General features: G+C 42.3%; 1 protein-coding gene across 1 annotated transcript in view; it reads left to right on the top strand.

Annotated features, from left to right (window-relative positions):
- Nckap5 (NCK associated protein 5) overlaps nt 1-23,230 on the top strand; it is a gene marked incomplete at its 5' end in the record, with an annotated part of 602,587 nt that overhangs the window by 229,075 nt on the left and 350,282 nt on the right. The window contains one exon of the mRNA XM_052201054.1: nt 8,942-9,029. Coding sequence (XP_052057014.1) covers nt 8,942-9,029 — 88 coding nt within the window. The remainder of the gene's footprint in view (nt 1-8,941; nt 9,030-23,230) is intronic.

Raw genomic sequence — 23,230 nt, 5'->3', positions numbered from 1 at the left:
AAGCATAACAAAACAGAGTGTTGCAGGGAGTGGTGAGGGTCATAACCGTACAGTGAGGAGCCAGGTACAACAGACAAGAAACAGACTTCTTAGAAAGTAACACGTGCCCCTGATTTCACACATCTGAATTCTCCCTCTGATTGCACACCTGTCAAACCCCAGTGCACACAGAGCAGAGAAGTCTAGTCTACATTGTGGGTTTTGTTTTATGAGATGAATAAAATTATAAACTTCTCATTTTGAGAAAAAGAGAAAACAAGGTTCTGAGTTGGCACATTCGTTTTCTAGAATCTCCCACTTAGCCTCTTGCCATGTTACAAATAGCCTTTCCTGTAATCAATGGCCAGTAAACATAAATATGGAGGGTATCCATCTGTCTGCTGTCTTCACAGTTGCACCAACTTAAGAATTCAGCAGTCTAAAGATCCATATCCAAATAATACATTTTTTGTAAAAATCAAGATTTTTTGACATTTAAGGTATTTTGTATAAACTTGTACTCCAAACATTTAACTTCAGATACTCCAGAAAATAAAATATGGAAAACTTAAGCTGGATTTATTTGTGGTAGTGCTTTTTTTTTAAAGGGTCTATGAAATGTATTCCATTTCATTTATAAATTATATATTTACTAGTTTGTAAGAGTGGATATGAGGGATGGTGTTATTAATTAACTTTATCTTGGTGTATAGTGTATCTCTGTGTGTGTGTCTGTGTCTGTGGTGTTTGTATATGTGTATCTAAGTGTGTTTGTGTGCATGCCTTGGCATGTGTGTGGAAGTGAGAAGACCTTGGATGTCAGCCCTTGCTTTCCACCTTATTTGAGACAAGTCTCTGTGAGGTTCACTGCCGTATATGCTGGATTGGCTGCTCCACGGGCTTCACAGATCCTCTTGACTCTGCCCCCTTCTCACTGTAGAAGCCTTGGGTCACGCCTGTGCTGCCGGGCCCACCTTTATGTGACTTCCAGTTTTCAAATATGGGTCCTCAGGATAGCAAGGCAGATGTTTCATCCTCAAACTCATTTCCCCAGCCAACATTCACCATTCTGTTCTTATAAAATTATGCTAGTTATTAGTACATTCATTTAAATGCTCATTCTGTGCTGGAAATAAAGACATCTTCTAGTTTCTTGTAGCCACTAACTTGGCATTTGTGTTATCTAAGCAAGACAGTGGCAGCTTGTGGTTGTACTTCTTTATGACATCCATTTGCCCACATGGTATTTTCCGTCTCTCTCCCTTGCAGGATGAGTGGAATTCTACAAACACGCATACCATATCCATAAATGTAGTGTGGCATTCTGCTGCGGGAGTAGGAACACTTGGGGTTTACTTGTTAACATTCAGGAGACTCTTTCGCACTCTGTGTGGAAAATCAGTTTCGCCACTGAACGCATAGCTGTCTTCTCATTCAACTGGAGCCTCTTCAGACAGCAAGCTTCCCGATGCAGAATTTGCACAAGCCTGCCTGGGGAGAAATTTATGTGGCTTTCTACTCACATACTGATGGCCCCAGAGTGCATAAGATTCAGTGATTCCAATTGGGCCAGCACCTTTCGATCTGTTTGGAAACGCTGCTGCATCCCTGTGAGGGAATTAGAGCACCACAGTTTCCAGGCAGCATCGAGTGGAAACTCTTGCAAAATTTTATGCTGAATTAAAAATATATATCATCTAGGGGAAAAAAATGAAATAAGCTCCAGCTCTGCAGAGCCAGTCTCTAGTTCCATGAGGTTTTTAGTTCTCCATTCTCAGAATCCCCTTGACTGTTGTGATGGCAGATGGGCAGAGATTCAGATAAGAACACCCAAGTCACATCCAGCCCATGGACCAGTTAAATGTGCTCTCTTCCAAGGAAGAAACTTGTCTCCTCTAAGGAAATAAGTTGGTGCACAGTTGAGCGCAGCTCAGAAGCAGCAAAGTTTCCCAGCTAGCATTTTGTTGTGCTTGTTCTTGGGGAAAGCTTGTCACTGAAGTTAAGCTAGGGGGCAAAATAGGTTGCTGAGGAAAGTCTTCATAGCAGAATGGGGAAATGACCTTCATGGGGGATGTGAGGCCAGGTAAAATATGTCTGTTCTTAAGGTGTTCTGTTTCTCTCTCCCATGCATCAGAGAAATGCACTGAAATACCTCTGCCAGAGTCAACATGAAAAGACTTCCCTGGTTAAAGACTAGATCAAGGGTCCTGAGCACTTTATAGTAGCACTAACTAGCAATGCAAATGAGCTGGTCTGAAAATTATGGGATGTCAATGTGGTCAAAGAATACTTTGGATTTGTTTTACCAAAGAATAGTGGTCCCAGCAGCTCAGCCCCAAGTGTCACAGTTGAGGACCATGCCATTTAAATCTTGGCTGGAACATCTCTCTGGTGCGTTATGTCTACATATGGTGTAGGTCTGTGAAAAACAAAAATGGAGGACTAGAGAATAAGTTAGAGGTGGAAAGTACGTCATGAATTTAGCCCCACATGAAAGTACTTATTGACCAATTACTCAGGGTCTACTCAGTAATGACAGTTATGTGAGGCAGCTAGGGAGAAAAGATTGTTTGAAAATGAGTTAGAACCTCTGATTTATGAAACCAAAGACAAACGTGTGTGTGTGTGTGTGTGTGTGTGTGTGTGTGTGTGTGTGTGTGTGTGTGTATGTATGTGTGTGTATGTGGGGGGGGGCGTACCTGCATGTTCACACCTATGTGCATGCATCGGAGTGTGTGTTAATATCTGTGCAGAAACCAGAGGAGAACTTCAGGTATTGCTCCTCAGATACCATCTGCCTTGTTTGTTGAAACAGAGTCTCTCGGTGGCCTGTGGATCACATAGTAAACTAGACTGGCCAGGGAGTCCCAGGGGTATATGTCAGCCCCCTCAGCACTGTGACCATAGTCTGTTGCCACCATTCCCAAAAGAACAAACCAACAAACAAAAAACCCCATAGGTTTTGGAGATTGAGCTCAGGTCCTTATGCAAGTACTTTATGAACTGAGCTATCTCTATGGCCCTCAAGTTCATATATATATTTGGTAAGACAGGGAGAGTCCAATCATTTGGAATACTCCAAGAGAGGCTGGCCTTAGGCAAAGAAGAACTCAAGGTGTAGTTGTATGATTTGTGTGGGATTTGGTTGCAATGAGAATGCCCTTTGAGATGAAAAATTTTATTTCCTTGGATAGTTAGTTTTAAAAACTTCAATGGTATTTATTGGAGCTGCAGGTTATAACAAGAACTACATATTAAAAATAACATGATAGAAACTATCATCACAGAAACCTGAATCTGGAAGAATTGTAATCTACCCAAAGGTAGAATGCTTACCTAGGAAGTGAGGTCCCAGGTTCAATACCTTATAATGGAAAAAAAAAAGAGGCAAAGCTCCTACACTTATGTCTGGAGACACATTTTCTAATATGAGTTTCACTGAGTGAAGATATTCAACATTTAAATAATTTTCTGCTTGGAAATAAAGCCCTTAATGTTTCAAAGCCAAGAGGATGAGCTGTTCCCTTGGACTTTAGAGCTCCTGAGGATGTGAGTTCCATCCCTGGGACCCACATGGTGGAAAGAAATAATCAGCACCCTCACATTGTCCTCTGCTTCTACGCGTATAGGATGACACATGCATGCACACATACTGAATAAATAAAGTATAATAAAAAACTTCAGGCTCAGCTAATATACATTAGAACTAATTACATCTCAGTAAGTATACATTTTTTCTTATAGGTTTTCATTTGTAATAGATTCCTGGAAAAAGGTGTGATTTAGTATTAGGTTGGGAGAATGAGGAAAGGTTGCTTAAGGTCAGTGGATAAGGATAAATGTTACCTATAACCACTAAGAAGGGATCGAACTCGCTCACACCTCTGTCCAAGCCTGGACTCATGGGAATAATTGGCTTATTTTCATCGCATTTGGGAAGCAGATGGTGTGCCAGGAGAGGGCTGGGAATCTGAACCCTACTCATGGAATAATAAAGGAGAGCAGACTGTCACAGGGCCTAAAGCAACAACGGCACTTCATGCTCTGTGATTTCTCTTCTTTGCTTTCTCTTTTTATTTTCCCAGGCAAACAGAGGTTTGGGAAGTGAGAATTTTAAATAGGTACCATCAGGGAATAAATGACAGAATTCTCCCATCACATACCAAATGCTTTTCTCTATGACCAGATTCATAAAGGTTATTTTAAAAAATATTAACTTGATTTTCTGAACAGTGGTTTAAAGGGTACCCTAAAGCCTCTATTCCAAGCTGCGGCTCTAAAAAGCGATTGCTTTTGAATAACCCTTGAGTTGTGTCAAATATTACTATTCCCAGTAATATTCCTAATATTCCCAGCATTACTGAAGTGTCTGGATTGCATGTGATAGTCTTAACAATTTCTTGTCTGGCCCTGCTTTTTCTTTACCTTTAAAATTGTTTTAAGTATAAAGCCAAAAAAGAACAGGAGAGAGATGAATAGACACTTTATTTTTGATCTAGTGACTGCTGCAAAGAACTTCTAATTACACAGGAGTAGTGACTCAGCAAGGAAGGCCAAAACAGTTGCATTTTTAAGTTAATATAGAAAAACCTGATGTGGCTTTATTTTCTGTGTGTGTGTGTGTGTGTGTGTGTGTTTCCTGTGTGTATTCAAGTACACAGGCCAGAAGTCAACCATAGGTTCTGTTGCCTTCCACCTTGGTTTTCGAGACAAGAATTCTCATTGAACCTGGAGTACATAGTTCAGCTGGGCCAGCCAGAAACTCACTCCAATGTTTCCAGGAAACTCCAGTGTTTGTTACCTGGATATGGGATCACAAGCACAAACCATACCTGGAGGTTTTCAATGTGGTTGCTTGGAATTAAACTCTGGTACCCATGCTTGTATGATAATCACTTTCCCAACAGAACCATCTCCCAGCCCCCTCTTCAACCTCAGACTACAGAGATGCATTTAAGTCATATGGGTGTAAATAAATAAACCAGGAGTGAAATGTGAGACTGACGTTCTATGCTGATGTTGAAGTGTATTCTGAGAAATGAGTTCTAAGATGAGTCTGTCATCCTATGCAAACCAGGAAGGATGCCATCGCAACCACACACTGCAGTGTCACCAAGAGAAAATCTTAGCAGACCATTGTCTCACAGACTATTGTGCACTGAAATGACTTCATATGGGACATATCTGAAAACTGACCATGAGCGAGGGGCCAGGCAGATCTGAGAACAATATCAGAACTATAGAATTTGTGTTAGAGTTGATGAACACCATGGGAAAACATCCCCTGTCCTCTCCTGGACAAACAAAATGAACCATTGGCGGGGTGCCTTTCAGGTCTGCCTCACAGCCCTGGGAACCTAGTGGTCCCCCTTCCTCTCATTATGCCTACTTCCTGTCTTCCCTCCCTTTCTGGTTCTTTCTTTCTTTCTTTCTTTCTTTCTTTCTTTCTTTCTTTCTTTCTTTCTTTCTTTCTTTCTTTCTTTCTTTCTTTCTTTCTTTCTTTCTTTCTTCTTCACTTCTCCCTTCTCTCTTCCCTCTTTTTCTCGCTCTTTCCCTTCCCTTTTCCCTCCTTCCCTCCTTCCTTCCTTCCTTCCTTCCTTCCTTCCTTCCTTCCTTCCTTCCTTCCTTCCTTCCTTTCTTCCCTGATAAAATACAAACGCATGGCAAAGGTGTTCTTGAAGAGAAGAGCTTAGAAGAAGTCTGCATTCTTACTTGGAATATTTTCTCTAAATGTCAGTGAATCAAGCAGAATGGCCTGCTGTGCTCAGGTCAGTTAGAAGGGGTTGCTCTGCTCGGGTCAGTGAACCTTGCTTACCCCCACGCCCCCACCTAACCGCATCCCCTTAAGTAAGCCATCTAACCTTTCACTAGCTCAGCTTTCTCCTCTTCCAAGCAGATGTAATGATATTCCTAAAGTACATTAAAATGATTAATAGATGAGAGAGTTCTTCGATGAGCTCTGTTCAATTTTAAGCTATTAATAATTTAAGACTTGAAAATATGGGGGGACAGCTTTGTCTTTCCCAGATGCCTCTTAAACTTGTTTCCTTTATCACTTCTATTTTTCTGACATACATGGATATATGCACATGCGTGCATTATATGTGCGCTGTTTTATGTATCTGTATTAAATATAAGAACTACAAAAGATAGAAAACATGAGATACTTTCTGAGTATCTCAGTTCACTCAATTCACTTAATATTGCTATCTCTTATTGTTTATGTTTCCTTGCAAACTATGTAACTTAGTTTGTTTTTTTAAAGATTGAATATTTTCCATCATGTATGTATAACCCCACATTTTTCTTCCCTATTCCTTTACTCTTGGATACTTAAGTGAGTCCCATCATTTAGCTGCTATAGTTCATCAATAAACATTGATACTCAGGCATGATTCTTGGTAGAATTATGACCTTTGAATCCTTGAGGAGGAGCCTAAAGTCAGCACTATATGTACAGAATTGAAATATACATGGCCCTGTAAGTATGCTATCCATTAGAATATGAACTGACAGATATGAACTGTCTACTGAGTAACAGCTTTATTTGTAAATGAATGTAAGCATGAGAAATATGAGGCATAGCCACATAACACAAGTTATCATGTACTCTAGGAGGAAAGATATGCATGTGTGAAATATTTGTGCATTAAAGTGGGAGGTTTTTAAGGGACTAAGGTGAATGATATAGAGTGTACGATTTCAAAGATATTGGTGATGCATGAGGAAACATCTTGAGTGGATCATGATGCAGATCTGGAAAGTAGATGAGGTGTCTGTCCCTGATAAAGGGAACTCACGAAACAGCATTTAGCAACAATGTAAGTTAGTGTCACGTGTGGAAGTGGGTGTTACTTTGAGGACTATGGGGGTTGGATTAGTTACCTGTATCTGTACTGTACCAAAACATCTGACAAAAACAACATAAAAAGGACTTTATTTTGGCTCAGCTTGAAGATACAAACTATTATAGAAAAGGTAGAAGGTGTCGATAAAATTCAGAGTGCATCTCACCTCAGTTATCCTAATCTATAAACCTTCTCTCACACATGTACAGAGATTTCTTTCCATAATGACCCTATATCCTACCAAGTTAATACTTGGGGTTAACATCACAGGACTATTTGGAAGTGGGTATTTAAAGCCAAGAAGGATTAGGACGTAGAGCATGTTGCAGTCTAAGCTATAGAAATATTCATGAACCACTTTGAAAAATACAGGTAAAGATCTTGATTGAGTTGACAAAGTTGCAAAGCAATTTAAAATCAGTAACTGGAGGGTTAAACATCTTCCAGGGACCTGACACCATGAAGTGTTAGAAACAGTTGAAAAGAATGAAGGAAATCCTTGTGTGCTCACATAGGAACACCATCATGAAAAGAAGCAGCACTATGTCAATAGAGAATACATGTATAAAAGATCAGTTTCCAACATTCCATCCTTCGGGGAAGCTCCTTACGCAGGAAGGTAAAGGACTCAAAAGAGTTTCAGGAAGTCCCTAAAACTGCCCAGATTCACCAGCTCCCTCCTTGCCAGCATAAGCAATAAAAAGCTGAGACTCCCCCTCTAACAAAGGGAAGCCAAGCTGCAAAGAAGAACCCCCCTTCTCCCAGACAAGCAAAGCTACAAAAACTCTCAGACTAGACCAGCTGTCTGGGAAAAGCAGAAACCAGCCCAGCTGCTTGGAAGAGGTTAGAGCAACTGAGGTACCTAAAGGGGACGGTCTCTAACCTGCTCAGCTGCCTGCAGGCTGTGCCGCGTGCTCCAGGTTCCCAGTTTTGTGAACTGTCACCATGCTGGAGTGGGCTTTGGTGATGCAGCTCTCTGTGAGTCATTTTTTTAAATAAATAAACTCAATAGATCCCATCGGTTCTCCAAGTTGGACTTGGGTGGCATCCAGACTTTGGTCGTATGGGTTTCCTAGCTGGTGTGAGTAGATGTGTGTCTTGCATCTCCTCATGAAATGTTTTATCATACAAGATCTGTTAACTTGGCAAACTGATCATAGGAAGATTTATGTGAGATATTGTAATGAATTAAAAAGGGGAGGTTCTGAGTGAAGAGAGAGGCTAGGAGATGTGCACATGGGAGTACAGATGCCCAAACCAAGAACAGAATGACGAATGGCTTCATGTCCCCACTTCCTCTGATTGTATCATTCTCGTTCCCTCACTCTCCCTTCCTTCTTGCCTACATTCTAACCTTTCCTCTCCTTCCTTTCCTCTATATGTCTCCCCTCCTTCTCTATCCTTTTTTCTTCCTTTCTTCTGTTCTTCCCCTCCCTCCAATCCTTCATCCCTCTCTATTCCTTCCCTTCTGTCTGTCAGCAGTCTGTCTCTTCTCCTCCCCTCTCCTCTCCTCCCCTTCCCTCCCCTTCCCTCCCCTCCCTTCTCCCCTCCCCTACCCTCCCCCCTTCCCTCCCCTTCCCTCCTCTCCCCTCCCCCCTCCCTTCTCCTCCCCTCTCCTCCCCTCCCCTCCCCTCCTCTCCCTTCCCCTCCCCTTCCCTCCCCTCTCCTCTCCTCCCCTCCCCTCCCTTCTCCTCTCCTCCCCTCCCCTCTCCTCCCCTCCCCTCCCCTCCTCTCCCCTCCTCTCCCCTCCTCTCCCCTCCCCCCTCCCTTCTCCTCTCTTCCCCTCCCCTCCCCTCCCCCCTCTCCTCTCCTCCCCTCCCCTCCCCTCCCCTCCCCTCTCCTCTCCTCTTCTCTTCTCTTCCCCTACCCCTCCCTTTTCCTTTTCCCTCTTCCCCCATCTCTCTCAATATAAACCCAAAGATTTGCATATCCTAAGCAGACATTCTACCCCTAAGCTCTATTCCCCATCTCTCAAATCGTTAGCTTAGGAAATCAAGTAGAGGGAAAGACATTGACTCTCCTAAGCTTGGGAAGTATGCCCTGAAAAGATGACTGACAGCCCCGTGTAAGTGGGAAACCATCTTGAAGAATGTCTCCATGCTTCTGTTTCTTAGAATGGAAGAAACTGTCCGAAGTCTGTTGCAGAGCCAAGGATCTCAAGAGCAGAAAAAGGAAGAACATGCCAAGATCACAGCCTCCCAGGTACACCATGTTTCTGGCTCTTGTCTGGGTACCAGAGTGTTTGGTTTGGTTTTCTTCTTTGAAGCCATCCTTTATCTTGAGAAATCTTAAATGTATTTATTGATCCCAATATTTCCTAAAATGCCTCCTTGAGACAGGTTCTAGATGTGCCTGGAGGGTTGAGAAGGCATCACATTGCCCTGTTGTAGGGAGGCGGAAAATGTCTGTGTTATATGCTTGAGGTACATGACATGGGTTTGCTTGAAGACCATGTGCTGGAGATGGGGTACTGAGGAAGACCTGAACAGTAGAGCGTGGAAGTTGGGCCATTGAAGGCTGAGGCACAGTATGTGTGAGGTGCAGCCTAGGCCTGTGGCGGTTAGGACGATTAGAGTGTCTGACAAGAGGATGCCTAGGCTCACTAGATGGCCAGCATAGGGTAATCAGTGAGTTTTCCAAGTAAAATCAAGACCCTGACTCAGAAACCATGATGGAGAATAGAATGAGTGAGGAAGATACCCAGGATTGACCTATGACCTATGTCACATGCACAGACCTGCACATGCATACAGGAACATGTGCAAACACACCAAAATAATGTTATTTGTTCTCCTTCATAAATCACTAATAAACATACATTTTCAGAACTCCTTCTAACTCAGTCCATTAGTTCCTAGAGAGAATGGAGTTATTAACTTGAATTCAAGGTATACAGAAGGGGGGAGAGGTATTTTGTTCACTGTGCTTGTCGGCTTCAGGGTCATCAATAAGATGGGTTATAAAAACACAGAGATCTTGTTGGGTCACTCAGCAAACACTTGTTTTCTGAGACATATAGGCATGTCCTTATGCTCTGTCTGGAAATGAGAGAGAGGTTAAGACACAGTGGGGTGAATGGAATTGGCAGCCCTAAGTTCCTGGTAGGTTCTCTTTATTCTCCAACTAAAGTGTTGCAAAGATGGCACAGAGTCAGTACAGCTTCTGTAAGACACAACTGACCATGCTGGTGGATCTCCTGATTATCCATCTTTCTCAGGTCACGGACTGAATTTTGCAGAATAGCTGGGAAATTTAGTCCTTCCTATTATGGGCTGTCTTTAACCCACCTGACATAGATTTTCTAACTTACACCATTTCTCTGCATGGAGCCTCACATCTGTGTGAAGGTCCAGCCTCTTGGAAAGCTATAGTTTGCGTGGGCTTCCTTGGTGGTGCACGTTTTTGTCTGGAGGCCTCTGTTGTCATTTACTATGGAATAGCAGAGCTGCAACTCCTGGTGTTCGAGCTCTACACCCATTGTTTTGCACACATTAAATAGGGTCAGATTTTCTTTGCTGGGTACATTTCTGTGTGCACTGCATAATGTAGTCCTTGGGTGAATTATAACTTGTCTTATTCAATGTGAATGCAGGCAGAGTAGAACAGGCCATTTCTGTCTAACAGCTGAAAAATGCCCCTGTGCCACTCTTGCCATTTCTTTTTAATTTGAATGATTTTTGTGATGTCACATTTGGTGTTTAAAGTCATTTGTGTGCAAGTGCACATGCACATGCATGTGTGCCTATAGGTGTGTACCTATGTGTGTACCTGTGCATATGTATGTGTAACTCTACCTATGTACCTATGTATATCTGTGTATGTGTATATGTGTGCACACATGTGCACATATGGATATATGTGTGAAATGTGCCTCTTTGTATAGGTGTATATGGGTACACTTGCACTTGTGTGCACATAGAGACAAGAAGACAACCTTAAATATCATTCCTTAGGCCTTGCCTACTTTGTCTGTTTGCTTGTTTTGGGATAAGGTCTCTCACTAGCTTAAACTTGCTAATTCAGCTATGCTGGCTGGTCAGGAAGCCCCAGGGATCAGAATGCTGTACTTTTCAGTGTTAGCATTAAAAACATGCAGCATCTCATCAGGCTTTGTACATATGTTCTAGTAAAGTCAGATGGCCTTGTGTGGTCTAATCTCAAGAGACCTAGTCCCCTGCCGAGGACTTCCCATAGCTCAGCCATTCTCTATGGACCATCACTTAATATGGGTACAAGAACAGGAATCCTGTGCCCATTTCCTAGTGTTTAAAAACCAGATCTTTTGTCAAGGTACAAAAGATGTGTAAGCTCTTAAGATTCTTGTTTGTCCAGCATCCTCTAAAATGGGTCTTCTTGTGTCCACCTTAAGCTGGTACTACAGATACATATTTGACTCCTACTGAAAGCAGAACTAAGTCCCAGATATTCCCAGGTGGCCTGAGTGGCATTAAATGGAACCACTGTGTCTTGAGATAAAAAGTGGGGACATTCTAAAAACCCAGATCAAAAAGTCCCTGTTTAAAAATTAAAATACGTGAACAGGGGCTGCAGAGACAACTCTACTCATAAAGTAGTTGTGTAAATCAGGAACCCGAGTTCCATGCAGAATACCCATGTGAAGGTTGGGTGTGGTAACACACACACTTGTACCAGCACTGGGGAGGCACAGTTAGCAGGATCCCGGGCTCCACTGGATGGCTAGCACAGCCCAACCAGTGACACCCAGGCAAAAGAAACCCTGTCTCAAAAAAACAAAACCCACCCACCCCTTCCAAAAAAAAAAAAAACCAACAAAACAATAACAAAAAACCAAAACAAAACAAAAAATAACTCACAAAAAAAAAAACCCACCACCACCAACAAAAACCCAAAAACAAAAAATGAAACAGAACAGTGTAGATGACTTCAGGGAAACAATAACCAAAATCGACGCTGACCTCCATGTGAATAAATACACATGTGAACACACACATGTATTTGCACTCATACATACACTATTCCATCTATCTGATGAATAATGAAATGGAAGAAATGGAAAAAAAAGGCACAAGTGTGTCACACAGGCAGTGGTGCCCACTCACGCTTGCAGCAGAAGTGTCATTGCCCGAGTGATGGAGCCATTATCTATGTGCAGAGGAGGCCCTGTGTGCACTGGGGATGGACTTGTTCCTCTGGGGAGTAATGCAAGACAAGAGATGCTTTTCTTCAGGGGACCCCCAGTGTGAGCGTCTGCTTCCCTCTTGCTTCATCTGGCCCTGTGTCTCCTTCTCTCTGGATATCCCAGGCTTACCGACAAGCCGACAAACCGTGCCGCATCTTCTTACCACCCTGGCCGGCCTTTCATGTAGTTATGTTTGGAAACTTAGGTTTGAAACAAAATCCAAATTGTACACAGGAGAGAGGGCCATGGAGCATCTGTGAAACGGAGCAAGTGTTAGGAGAAAGACATCATCTCTCTCCACCAGGATGCATACCCACGGGCAGCCTGGGTGTACTTGCAATCTTGCAGCACTTGTGATGAATTGGCCTTTCACAGCCCCCTGTCCCCAGCTGCCTGTGTGCTTCTCTGCTGTAACTGCCCTACTCCCTCGCGTTTCAACTTCTTTTTTTAAAAAAAAAATGAGGAACGTGAATTGAATCACATAAGTTAATTCATTAAAAATGTGACAGCCAAATGGGACGAGGAGCAAGAGTTTGGACCTCACACAGAAAGTCTCTGTGTTCCTCATTTTTCATGCTTTTAAAAAGAGTTTGGAACTAAATCGGGGAATTCTAAATATAAATGTCCTCAGTGGACTACAATGTTGTTAAAATGACACAAGAATAAAATGTCAAATGCCTTCTGGAGAATTCTATTCTGTTTGCACACTTCGAAGTCAACACAGAGAGAGTTTGTTTCTGCTCCTTTTGTCTGTGTGTGTGTGTGTGTGTGTGTGTGTGTGTGTGTGTGTTTATGTGGGGACATACATGTTTATATATGTGTAAGTAAATGGGGAACAGAGGTCAACTTTGACAGCATGCCTCTGATGCTGATTACCTGACTTTTGAAAACAGGGTCTTCGCTGGCCTGGAACTTAGCAAGTAGTCTAGGGTGGTTGACCTGCAAGCTCCAGGGATCTGCCTGTCTCTTCCTCTGCTATACTGGCATTACAAGAATGTGTAATATTGCTTGACTGTTCATATGGGTGCTGGGAATTGAACACTGGCCCTTTCAGTTGGCATAGAAGGTAGCCACAAAGGTAGAGTAGAGATTGAGTCCAAAGATTCAACGGTCCTCACCGTAGAGGATTTTTAGAACTCTGGTCATTCACAATGACGAGAAAAGTGATCACAGTGTTCAAGTTTGCCTGACTCTTGTTACACTGTCCCTTCTTGGACAGCCCTGTATTATCTGAGCCCAGCACCACCACTTGCAGAGATGGGCTCCGTGCAGACACTCATCCTTCCTTGCACATCTAAATCAGCTTAGCATCTCATGGATTTCCTTCGGGTAACTTTTTGTTACTTTACATTAATTTTACAAACTAATAAGCATTACAGTGACACTTTTCATATACACACATTATGCAGGTGACTATATTCACCCTTTCAGTATTTTATAGAAAAAAAAATTTCCACTTTATGTCACCTAGTTCAACATTTAAATTACTTTGTTCATCCTTAAGTAATTCTTCAAAATAATTGCAAGGTGTGGTTAATTATGGAGAAATGCCCCATTCTCAGTTATCCTAAGACCTGTTCATCTCAAAGATAAATGTTTTAATATTAATTAATCTTTCTGTTGGGGGAGTGTAGGAGCAGACATGTCATGGCACATGCATGGAGATCAGAGGACAACTTTCTGTTCATTCCTTTCAGTATATTCTGAGATAGGATGTCTCCCACTCTGATACAGCTCTCTGTGTTCCAAGCTAGCTTGCCCATGAGCTTGCTGAGCCCAGAGTCCTCCCATCTCTGCCTTGTCTCACCACAGGAGCATGGGGCATATAGGTGTGCTTGACTGCATCCTGCTTTTTACATGGGTTCTGGGGCTTGAACCTGCTGAGCCGTTCCCTGGCCTGAAATGTACGTGTGAATTTTGTTCATGGCGATGTCTGGGACCTTACCACTGCTGCTTAAGACCAGCCTGGGCGAGTTGTCCATTTTTCATGTTAGTTATAAAAGCCTTTCTAATGTCTGAAAACTCATTCTGTGGCCAAGGATGACCTTTAACTTCTGACCATCCTGCCTCCACTTCTGAGTGCTAAGAGTGCAAGCACACAGCACCATTTCCGGGATATGAGTTACTGGGATGCAGCCTGGGGCTCTGCATGCTACCCATGCCGTTGAACAGCTTTGCTTCATCCATGTCCCTTATAAGTAATAATTCTTATCAAAAGCAATGGGAAATTTGATATCTCAAACTTCTGGTTTTTCTTTTACCATCATGATTTAAGTATACTCAAATATGCAAAACCAAAACTATAACTACTGCACACAGAAAAAGCAGAATTGAAAAAAATATGTTTCTTAACATTAAAAGAAGAAATGTCTTTCTTTGAGAGCATCTTTAATAAGCATATTCAGGGCATAAAATGTAAATTTTCCAAACTGTTACCATGATAATATTTTCTTTTCCACAAATAAAGCAGAACAGCAAAATTAAAGTGTGTGATTTTCAAGTTAGAAAGGTCTTGCTTTCTAGTGCTTCACAGCCTTGGCTGAGTCTTGATGTCACCTAACAGACTAGTCATGGAGTCAGCTCAGTGACCACACCCCTGCATCTACTGGATTAAAATTATGATCATGGTGTGCTGCTTGGTTTTGATGTTTCCTTTGACAGAACAATCTAGTAATTTCTCTGGCCCATGGTGGTTTGGCTGGGAAGCAGAGATATTCTTGAATACGACTCCCATTTCAATTACAAGGTCTTCATTCCAATCCAATGCAAGGCCCTCTTCCTCTTGTGGCAGAGAATGAAGTTGAAGTTTGGAGCTTGGTTCTCTTCACAATTCCTAGCCTCCTCCAGCATACACATACACAAGCACATGCACACACACACAAACATATGCCCACACAGAACATGTAGCAAGCAATTCTGAGTCATTCCTACTTTTATTTGTTTTGATATGCATCCGGGCAGTCACCTAGCCAAGAGAAGAGACACCACTGTGAATCATAGGAGCTATTTACAAAGGGTTTCCTTGCTTTTTGGTGCCATTTAAAATGTTATTACATTTATTTATTTATCTGCTTGATTTGTGCAGTTAGGGGTGGAGATGGAGTCAAATACCACAGCATAGCTATGGAGGTCAGAGGACAACGTGTATGAACCTGCTGTCTCCTTCCCTGCTGTGGGTTCTGGGGAATCCAGCACAGGTCATGTGGTATCTATATCCACTAAGCCATCCTGTTGCCCCATTTTTACCATTTTTATTTTAACCTGAAGAAAAGATATAAAACATTGATGAACAGTGAATTCATCCAGTTCGCTTGTACAAGCAAGGAAAAAAAAATGGGATCTAAAGTTCTGCTGTTTGTGGAGAGAGTAGAGAAGTCTTGGCACAGTTATTTATAAAATGATAAATAATTGGGATATGAAATATTTTTAGTGAGTGCTGTTATTTATGTCTGAAGCCTGTAAACTTAGGATGACTCTTGATGCTGCGCTGAGAGATTTGCCCTTTTCTTAGAATCTCTCTGAACTCTGAATGGCTGCCAGAGTGGAGAAGGTGCTAAATGGAGTGTTTTTATTATGTGTTAAGTTTTAAAGGACTGAGATGATCCCTCGAGGGAGCAATCTTTTAGTTCCTCTTTTGCTTGGTTCTAAGCAGTGTCCTTTTTTCACAGAAGGTCATATCAAAGTATGTGCTTCGATTCAGAATAGAAAAACGTACTACCCTTTGTTAAGGATAGACATTCGTGTTTTTCTTTTTGATGAGTATACAAGATGAGTTTTATGATTTTGTACCTAATATAATTACTTCTCCGAATTCTAGAATTTTCTCAGTCTCATTTAGGAGCAATTTCTTCCTGCTGCACTGACTAGTGATTATTTTTAAACTCATAATCCCAAAGTCATGCTGATGTGTGTGCACTCACAAATGTTTGTATGTGTATACAGACGACTGCAGACATGTAAGCCTGTGCTCATGGAGACCAGAGAGTAATATTTAGTGTCATTCCTCTCAGACACTGTTCATCCACCTTTTTATTTGGCAACATGTGTGGTGGTCAGAGGACAACTCCCAGGACTAGCTCCTTTCCTTTGACTATGGAGTCCCCAAGATCACACTTGAGCTTTAAGAATGAGCAGCAAGCGCCTCTCTGCTGAGCCATTGGGTGGGTCCCCACCAGCTTTTGTGAACCTTGCGGCCTAGAGCTTTCCCATTAAGCTAGATTGGCTGGCTTAACCAGTGAGCCCAAGGGATCAACTCTTCTCTCTATCTCTGCAGCCCACAAGCACACACCACTACACTGGCACTAACCTTTGAAACAAATTAAGGAGTATGAGTACTATCTCTGAAAGCATTACAACCTACCTCATTCTCAAGAATTTCACCGCTCTCATGGGTTCTGATTCTATTGCCTAGTTCTTTGTTTCCTCCTAAACTCTCTGTTCAGACCTGAAGACTTTTACTATTAGATATTTTGACCCTTGAACTGAATTCTCAGTGAGTTAAAAGTAGGACAGGCCTTCCCTGAAACAGATGTAACCTAAAAATGAATGCAGCTCTGGGAAGATGCCTTCCCAGCTCACTTCAGCACGAGGCTAGACTTTTTTACTGTACTCAGATATCGTCTAGGTCAGGAAGTCCCAGGTAGAAAATCTGAAAGGTGGTGCTCTTTGGTAAGTATGTAGCATGGGTAAATTGGTAAGATGCTTGAGATTATTAAATGGGCTTATCGGTCCTATTTTCGTTTTGGGAGACAAATGAGTTTGAACAGAGCCAAATCATAGTATCCACCCTTGAACTTTGACCAACCTTCTTAACTTATCCCAGGCTAACATACTGGACTTAAATTTTTGGGACTTGGCTTACTGATGATTCATGAAGGTAAAAATAGTCTTGTAGAAGGTTCACTCTTTTAGAATGAGGGAATCATAAAGGAGTAGGAAGGGCATAAAGTACTCTTTGTGTCTGTCTCCCTCTGTCTGTGTCTCCCCTCCCCCTTGCTCTCTCATATTATCAAGCTCTTCCACATGCAGTGACTTATCAGCTTCACTGTCCTTCTAGGTTTCCAAGTATGTATGTGTGTATGCTGTGTGTGTGTGTGTGTGTGTGTGTGTGTGTGTGTGCATTCATGTGTAAGCCATGGGTCGATGTCTGTCATTTTTCTCCACCTGATTTTTGTGTCAGGGTCTCTCCCTGAATCTGAAGGTCACCCATTGGCTGGGCTTGCTGGCCACTGATCATCCCTGGGACCTCTGGCTTCAGCTTTCCAAGTTCTAGGGTTACAAATGTGCACTGCCTCTCTTGGCTTTTTAGGTAGGTTCTGGGGATCAGAACTGAGGTTCTCATGTCCATGCAACAAGCTCCCCTTATTCATTTTGCTTGCAGAGTGACCACAGCTGGTTTGAGTGAAAGGCAGGAGGAATGTGATAGTACTGGAGGCTTGTGAACTTACTGAAGCTCTCGCAGCATAAATGTGTTAACTGACTGACAGTCACAACTTGGGCAGAGTCTTGGGCTTCATGAGTCTCAAAGCTTGGGCCTAGGTATGCTCAGCAGGTCCTAACCTTGCATGAAGTGACCCTCTCTTCAAAAATACCTTCCTTGGGACTCAATAAGAACCCAAGGGTTTAGGCCGTGTTAGGATTCTTATCCTCCTGGTCTTAACCTATAACATGTTCCTGTAATTCCTTAGCAACTAAATTGGACTATTCGTGTATTTAATCATTTTTCCCCAGTTGATTGAATGTGTGGGAGTCACTGTGACTTTTTCAGCTCCTGGATGATAACCATGGTATAGAGCTCACTAAGGGAACAAAACTGATCAAATTGCTGTATATTAGAAGGTTATTTATTTGACTTTTACATGGTAGAGTTTGGAGAGCCAAACAGTGGCTGGCTCATCAGAGAGGCCAAATCTGTGGTAGTTGCTAAATCTATGGGGCTGACAGAGTGAAATGTATGCTCTAAGGAAGGCTGTGTTATCTGAACACTTGCTTCCCATTTAGTGGCACCATTAAAGAACATTTCAGAGGTTAAGCCTTGCTGAAGGAAGTACGTCATTGGGATGGGCTTTGATGTTTTATAATCTCACATCAGTTCCTGTTTTTTGTATATGAGTTTCTGGTGTGAAGATTGAATATGACCACTCTGCTTCCTGACTTCAAGGCAAGATTAATGCTCCTGCTACCATGTGTTCCCTGTCACTATGAACAGTATCCCCTCTGAGACAGAGCATATTGGCATAGTGTTATATGCAACTGAAAAGTAGCTGATAGGCTCCAGAAGATGGTTTGTAACCCGCTTATCCTTATGATGGGAGCCCAGGAAAGAGCTCAAAGAAAGTTTAAACTATGCTCTCAGAGAAATTCAGGTGTTTTTTTCTATTTTTCTTCTCACACACCCAAAATCTTTTCCTTTCTCTGTGGTAGTTAGAGTCAATTGTTTAATCTGACATGGTCTAGACACATGTGATAGATGGGTCTCTATGCATGTCTATGGAGAAATTAATCTTAATTGTGAATGGAATCATTCTTGATCTGGATAAAATGGAAAAGGGGAGATAAACAGCAGCATTCAGGACTCAAGGCATCCTCTACCCAGATGCAATAATGCAAAGTGGTCAGCTTTTCTGCCTCTGATAGCATTGAGATCAACTGGGAGAGGAGACGATAAATGATCTGTAACCAGCTTAGATTTGCCTCACCTTTGCTGCTTTTGGAACATGTCGGTTGTGCTAACCCTGAATGTCGCCAACTCTCAAAAGATGGAGATACTGAAGAAGCCTGCTAAGCATTCTCCCTCTCCTGCCTCCCTGTCAGCCGGCAGGCTTGCTCAAATGTGAATGATGCTCTGTGAAGCTCTTTGTACAGAGTTTGTGGAAGTTAATGTGAGCGGAAAGTAATCAAATACCAAAGATCTCAGGGAACATTTATAGGACGTTCCATGGGTAACTGTAGTAGTCCTGTGGAGGGCTCCTACTAATAAATCAAGTGCATGGCCCCTAAACCCGCTAAAAACCGTGTCTCACCATGGCTCATGCTGCCTTCTCTGCATGAATGAGTGGCCAAGGTTATTTTTCTGCTTTCCCCCAAATGTGCCCTCTTTGGGTAGACTTGATAACTCACTTCTAATCCATTTTGTTTTGTACAAAATTAACTGATTAACTAATGAATTAGCTCAGCAATCCCTTTGTCTGCTAAGGCCAAGTTGATGCTTTAGTCTGAGTTAGGAAGTTTCTGCTGTAATTACCAGTGATGATCTGAGAACAGCTCCTTTGCAAATACTCTACAATCTATTTTATTGCATTTACAAAATAATTTGTAAGCATACCCTCAAGATATAAATTAGGCTGTATTTCTCTTGGGTCACTGTATTTGATTTTCTTTCCAAGCCTTCTGTTATTGCATTTTTCTTCTTTGTGTATTTTTAGCCCTTCTTTCCTTCTGAGCATCTCAACATTACCTCCAGGGAACGATAGTGAGAACAGGCACAGAAATAATTAATATTTCCTTTGCTATCATTTGATCCACACTTTAGCCTTTGCAAATAGCTGGAGCAGGAAGTTAGGTTTACCTTGCCATGGAAGAAACTTCATTTCGCACGGGGAGTTGGCTTTTTGGGTGTTATACAGTAAGTCAGGCTGCTGAGGACTGGATTCCATAGTTTGGTGGGGATGACATTAGTTGCATTCTTTAACTGTATTACTCAAACTCAGCCATGTCTGGCAGTCACCTGTACAGCTTTAAACATTACTCATCTTGAAGGGGTAGATGGCCTGCTGGGCTAAGTCCTTCATGTACAAAAATTGAGGACCTACTTGAGTATGGTTCTCTGAACCCATGTGGTGCTACATGCTTGTAAACCCAGCAAGGTGGGAGCAGATCCATGGTCAGATACACAGCCTACTTGCCAAGTTCCAAGGCAGTGAGAGATTCAACACTTAAGTTGGAGAAGCAACTGAGGAAGATATCCCTACATCAACCTCTAATCTCTACATATGAGTAGACCTCCCACAAATGTGCACACATAAATACATCACACACATACATGCACACACACACACACACACACACACACACACACACACACATGAGCATGTACTTAAACACATTATGCATGCCCGTCTTGCACTCCAGGGATTCTGAGCTAACTAGCTTGAGTGTGGCCTGAGCATAGGAATTTGCATAATTCCCACATCTTTAGCAGGGTTGCAGAACATTTCAACTTTATACATTGCTTTCCTGCTAGCTGAAGATTGCTGCAATCTGGTTTTGTCTTCATTTCCCTGATAGCAGTATTTCTCTCAGAGTAGCCAGTATAGGAGGCATGTTGAGCTTCTAGGGAAGGAAGAAGCTGAATTGGCTCCTGGAGGACAGTAAACGTTAAATAAATGAGAGGACTCTTGGTGCTATGGGAACTCAGATTAGAGGCCTAGAAAAGAGAGAATCATAGATATTCTGATACGAGAAAGCTAAGAATCATGGGTAGTCTGATGGCAGACAGCAGAGGAAAATGACCATTGTAGGACAAGGAAACAGAGGACTATGGATACTCTGATGAGAGAAAGCAATGTGTTTATGGAGGAAATGAGGATTATGGAATACTCTGGTGTAGGAAGCAGGGCATTGTGGGTTGATGTGATACCTTCAGTGACAATAGCTTAAGTTCCAGTTGAACAACTTATGAGTGTTTAGCATTAGCAAAAGTCTGAGAGCTATGGAGACATTGTCCCAGCCATACTTGGTACATGCCTTGGTAGTGAGATCCAGAGTCAATGTATAAAGTGTACAAATGTCAGCTGTCACTCAGGAAAATGATGGGACATGTCTGGGCCTTGTACAAGTATTCCAGATAGAATGAGTGAGATATGGCAGAGCAATATTGGAAAGCAGATCCTTGAGGGAAACCGCAGCTGTGGGAAGGTTCTAATGGACAGCAATGAAAAACGGGTTAGGAAGAGGAAATCATAGATGTAAAATACACACACACATACACACACACACACACACACACACACATATACACATGCACACACACGCACACACACACACACGCACACGCATTTCTAAATCTGCACTAACTAGAGTTTCCTACTAACTTCATTTCAGGCCTGATCTCCTTTTCAGAGACCTAACTGATAAGCCGATGTTAGAATTACCAAATGAAGATATTTTTTTCTTGGTATACCAGAAGGCCCTGGAAATGCAGTTTATAGACAGTGAAATTCCAGGGCTTGGCATCATACTCAACCTCTCTCTGTTCAAATAGCTCTGACATTCTACACAAAGCTGAGTTTCCAGGCTGACCTGAGCCATTCTGATTCTTCTACCAATTCCTGGGAAAGTCTTCGGCTCACTGTGCCTTCTGGAGTTTTGGGTTGAGAGAGATGGACAGCTAAGCACCATCCTTTCAGTGTGCAGGCAGGAGGCCTGGGGGTCATTTCATTTCCACTTGGCTCTAGAACATGGTCATCCTTCTCTCTTGTAGATCATGTGACTTAAAAGGGCTGGGATAATCTCATATTTCCTGTAGTGGCAAAGATATAAACAGGTCATATTTATGAAGTTTTTTTTTTCTTTTTGTCTTTTTCATGTGGAATATGTGACTAGTTTATTCCGATGGATTGTGTGTGTATGTGTGTGTGTGTGGGGGGCAAGTAGGTAGTCCAGAGGAGAACTTTGGCGGTCATTCATCACATATCACACATTTGTTTGGGTTTGTTAATAGGGCCTCTTACTGGCCAGGAACTTGCCTACTTTTCAAGGCTGTCTTGCTAATGAACCCTTGGACTGTTTATCTCCACTTCTCCAGTACTGGAATTACAACCCCCAGTTATGTTTATGCCAGTTTGGGTATCAAACTCGGATCCTCACGCTTGCAAGGCAAACAGTTTCCTGGCTGAGTTGTCTTTCCAGACCTGCCTATGTTTTTCTAAGGGATAAGTTCAGGTGTAATAGATGAGGGTCAATCACCATGTGTAGAGGAAATGGTCTTAAAGGACCAGTGGAAACAATAGAGAACACAACAGATGTTTGAGATCACTGTATCTCAGAGCCAAGAGTCCTCTTTCACCTCACATCTCCTATTGACTTTTTTTTTATTCGATATAATTTATTTACATTTCAAATGATTTCCCCTTTTCTAGCCCCCCCCACTCCCCGAAAGTCCCGTAAGCCCCCTTCTCTTCCCCTGTCCTCCCTCCCACCCCTTCCCAGTTCCCCGTTCTGGTTTTGCCAAATACTGTTTCACTGAGTCTTTCCAGAACCAGGGACCACTCCTGCTTTCTTCTTGTATCTCATTTGATGTGTGGATTATGTTTTGGGTATTCCAGTTTTCTAGGTTAATAACCACTTATTAGTGAGTGCATACCATGATTCACCTTTTGAGTCTGGGTTACCTCACTTAGTATGATGTTCTCTAGCTCCATCCATTTGCCTAAGAATTTCATGAATTCATTGTTTCTAATGGCTGAATAGTACTCCATTGTGTAGATATACCACATTTTTTGTATCCACTCTTCTGTTGAGGGATACCTGGGTTCTTTCCAGCATCTGGCAATTATAAATAGGGCTGCTATGAACATAGTAGAGCATGTATCCTTATTACATGGTGGGGAATCCTCTGGGTATATGCCCAGGAGTGGTATAGCAGGATCTTCTGGAAGTGAGGCGCCCAGTTTTCGGAGGAACCGCCAGACTGCTTTCCAGAGTGGTTGTACCAATTTGCAACCCCACCAGCAGTGGAGGAGTGTTCCTCTTTCTCCACACCCTCTCCAACACCTGCTGTCTCCTGAATTTTTAATCTTAGCCATTCTGACTGGTGTAAGATGAAATCTTAGGGTTGTTTTGATTTGCATTTCCCTAATGACTAATGAAGTTGAGCATTTTTTAAGATGCTTCTCCGCCATCCGACGTTCTTCAGGTGAGAATTCTTTGTTTAACTCTGTACCCCATTTTTTAATAGGGTTGTTCGGTTTTCTGGAGTCTAACTTCTTGAGTTCTTTATATATATTGGATATTAGCCCTCTATCTGATGTAGGATTGGTGAAGATCTTTTCCCAATTTGTTGGTTGCCGATCTGTCCTCTTGATGGTGTCCTTTGCCTTACAGAAACTCTGTAACCTTATGAGGTCCCATTTGTCAATTCTTGCTCTTAGAGCATAAGCTATTGGTGTTCTGTTCAGAAACTTTCTCCCTGTACCGATGTCCTCAAGGGTCTTCCCCAGTTTCTTTTCTATTAGCTTCAGAG

The sequence above is a fragment of the Apodemus sylvaticus genome, chromosome 12, assembly GCF_947179515.1.
Source record: "Apodemus sylvaticus chromosome 12, mApoSyl1.1, whole genome shotgun sequence".
Lineage (NCBI taxonomy): Eukaryota > Metazoa > Chordata > Mammalia > Rodentia > Muridae > Apodemus > Apodemus sylvaticus.
Note: the sequence above shows the minus strand (reverse complement) of the source record. Positions and strands in the feature narration are given on the sequence as shown.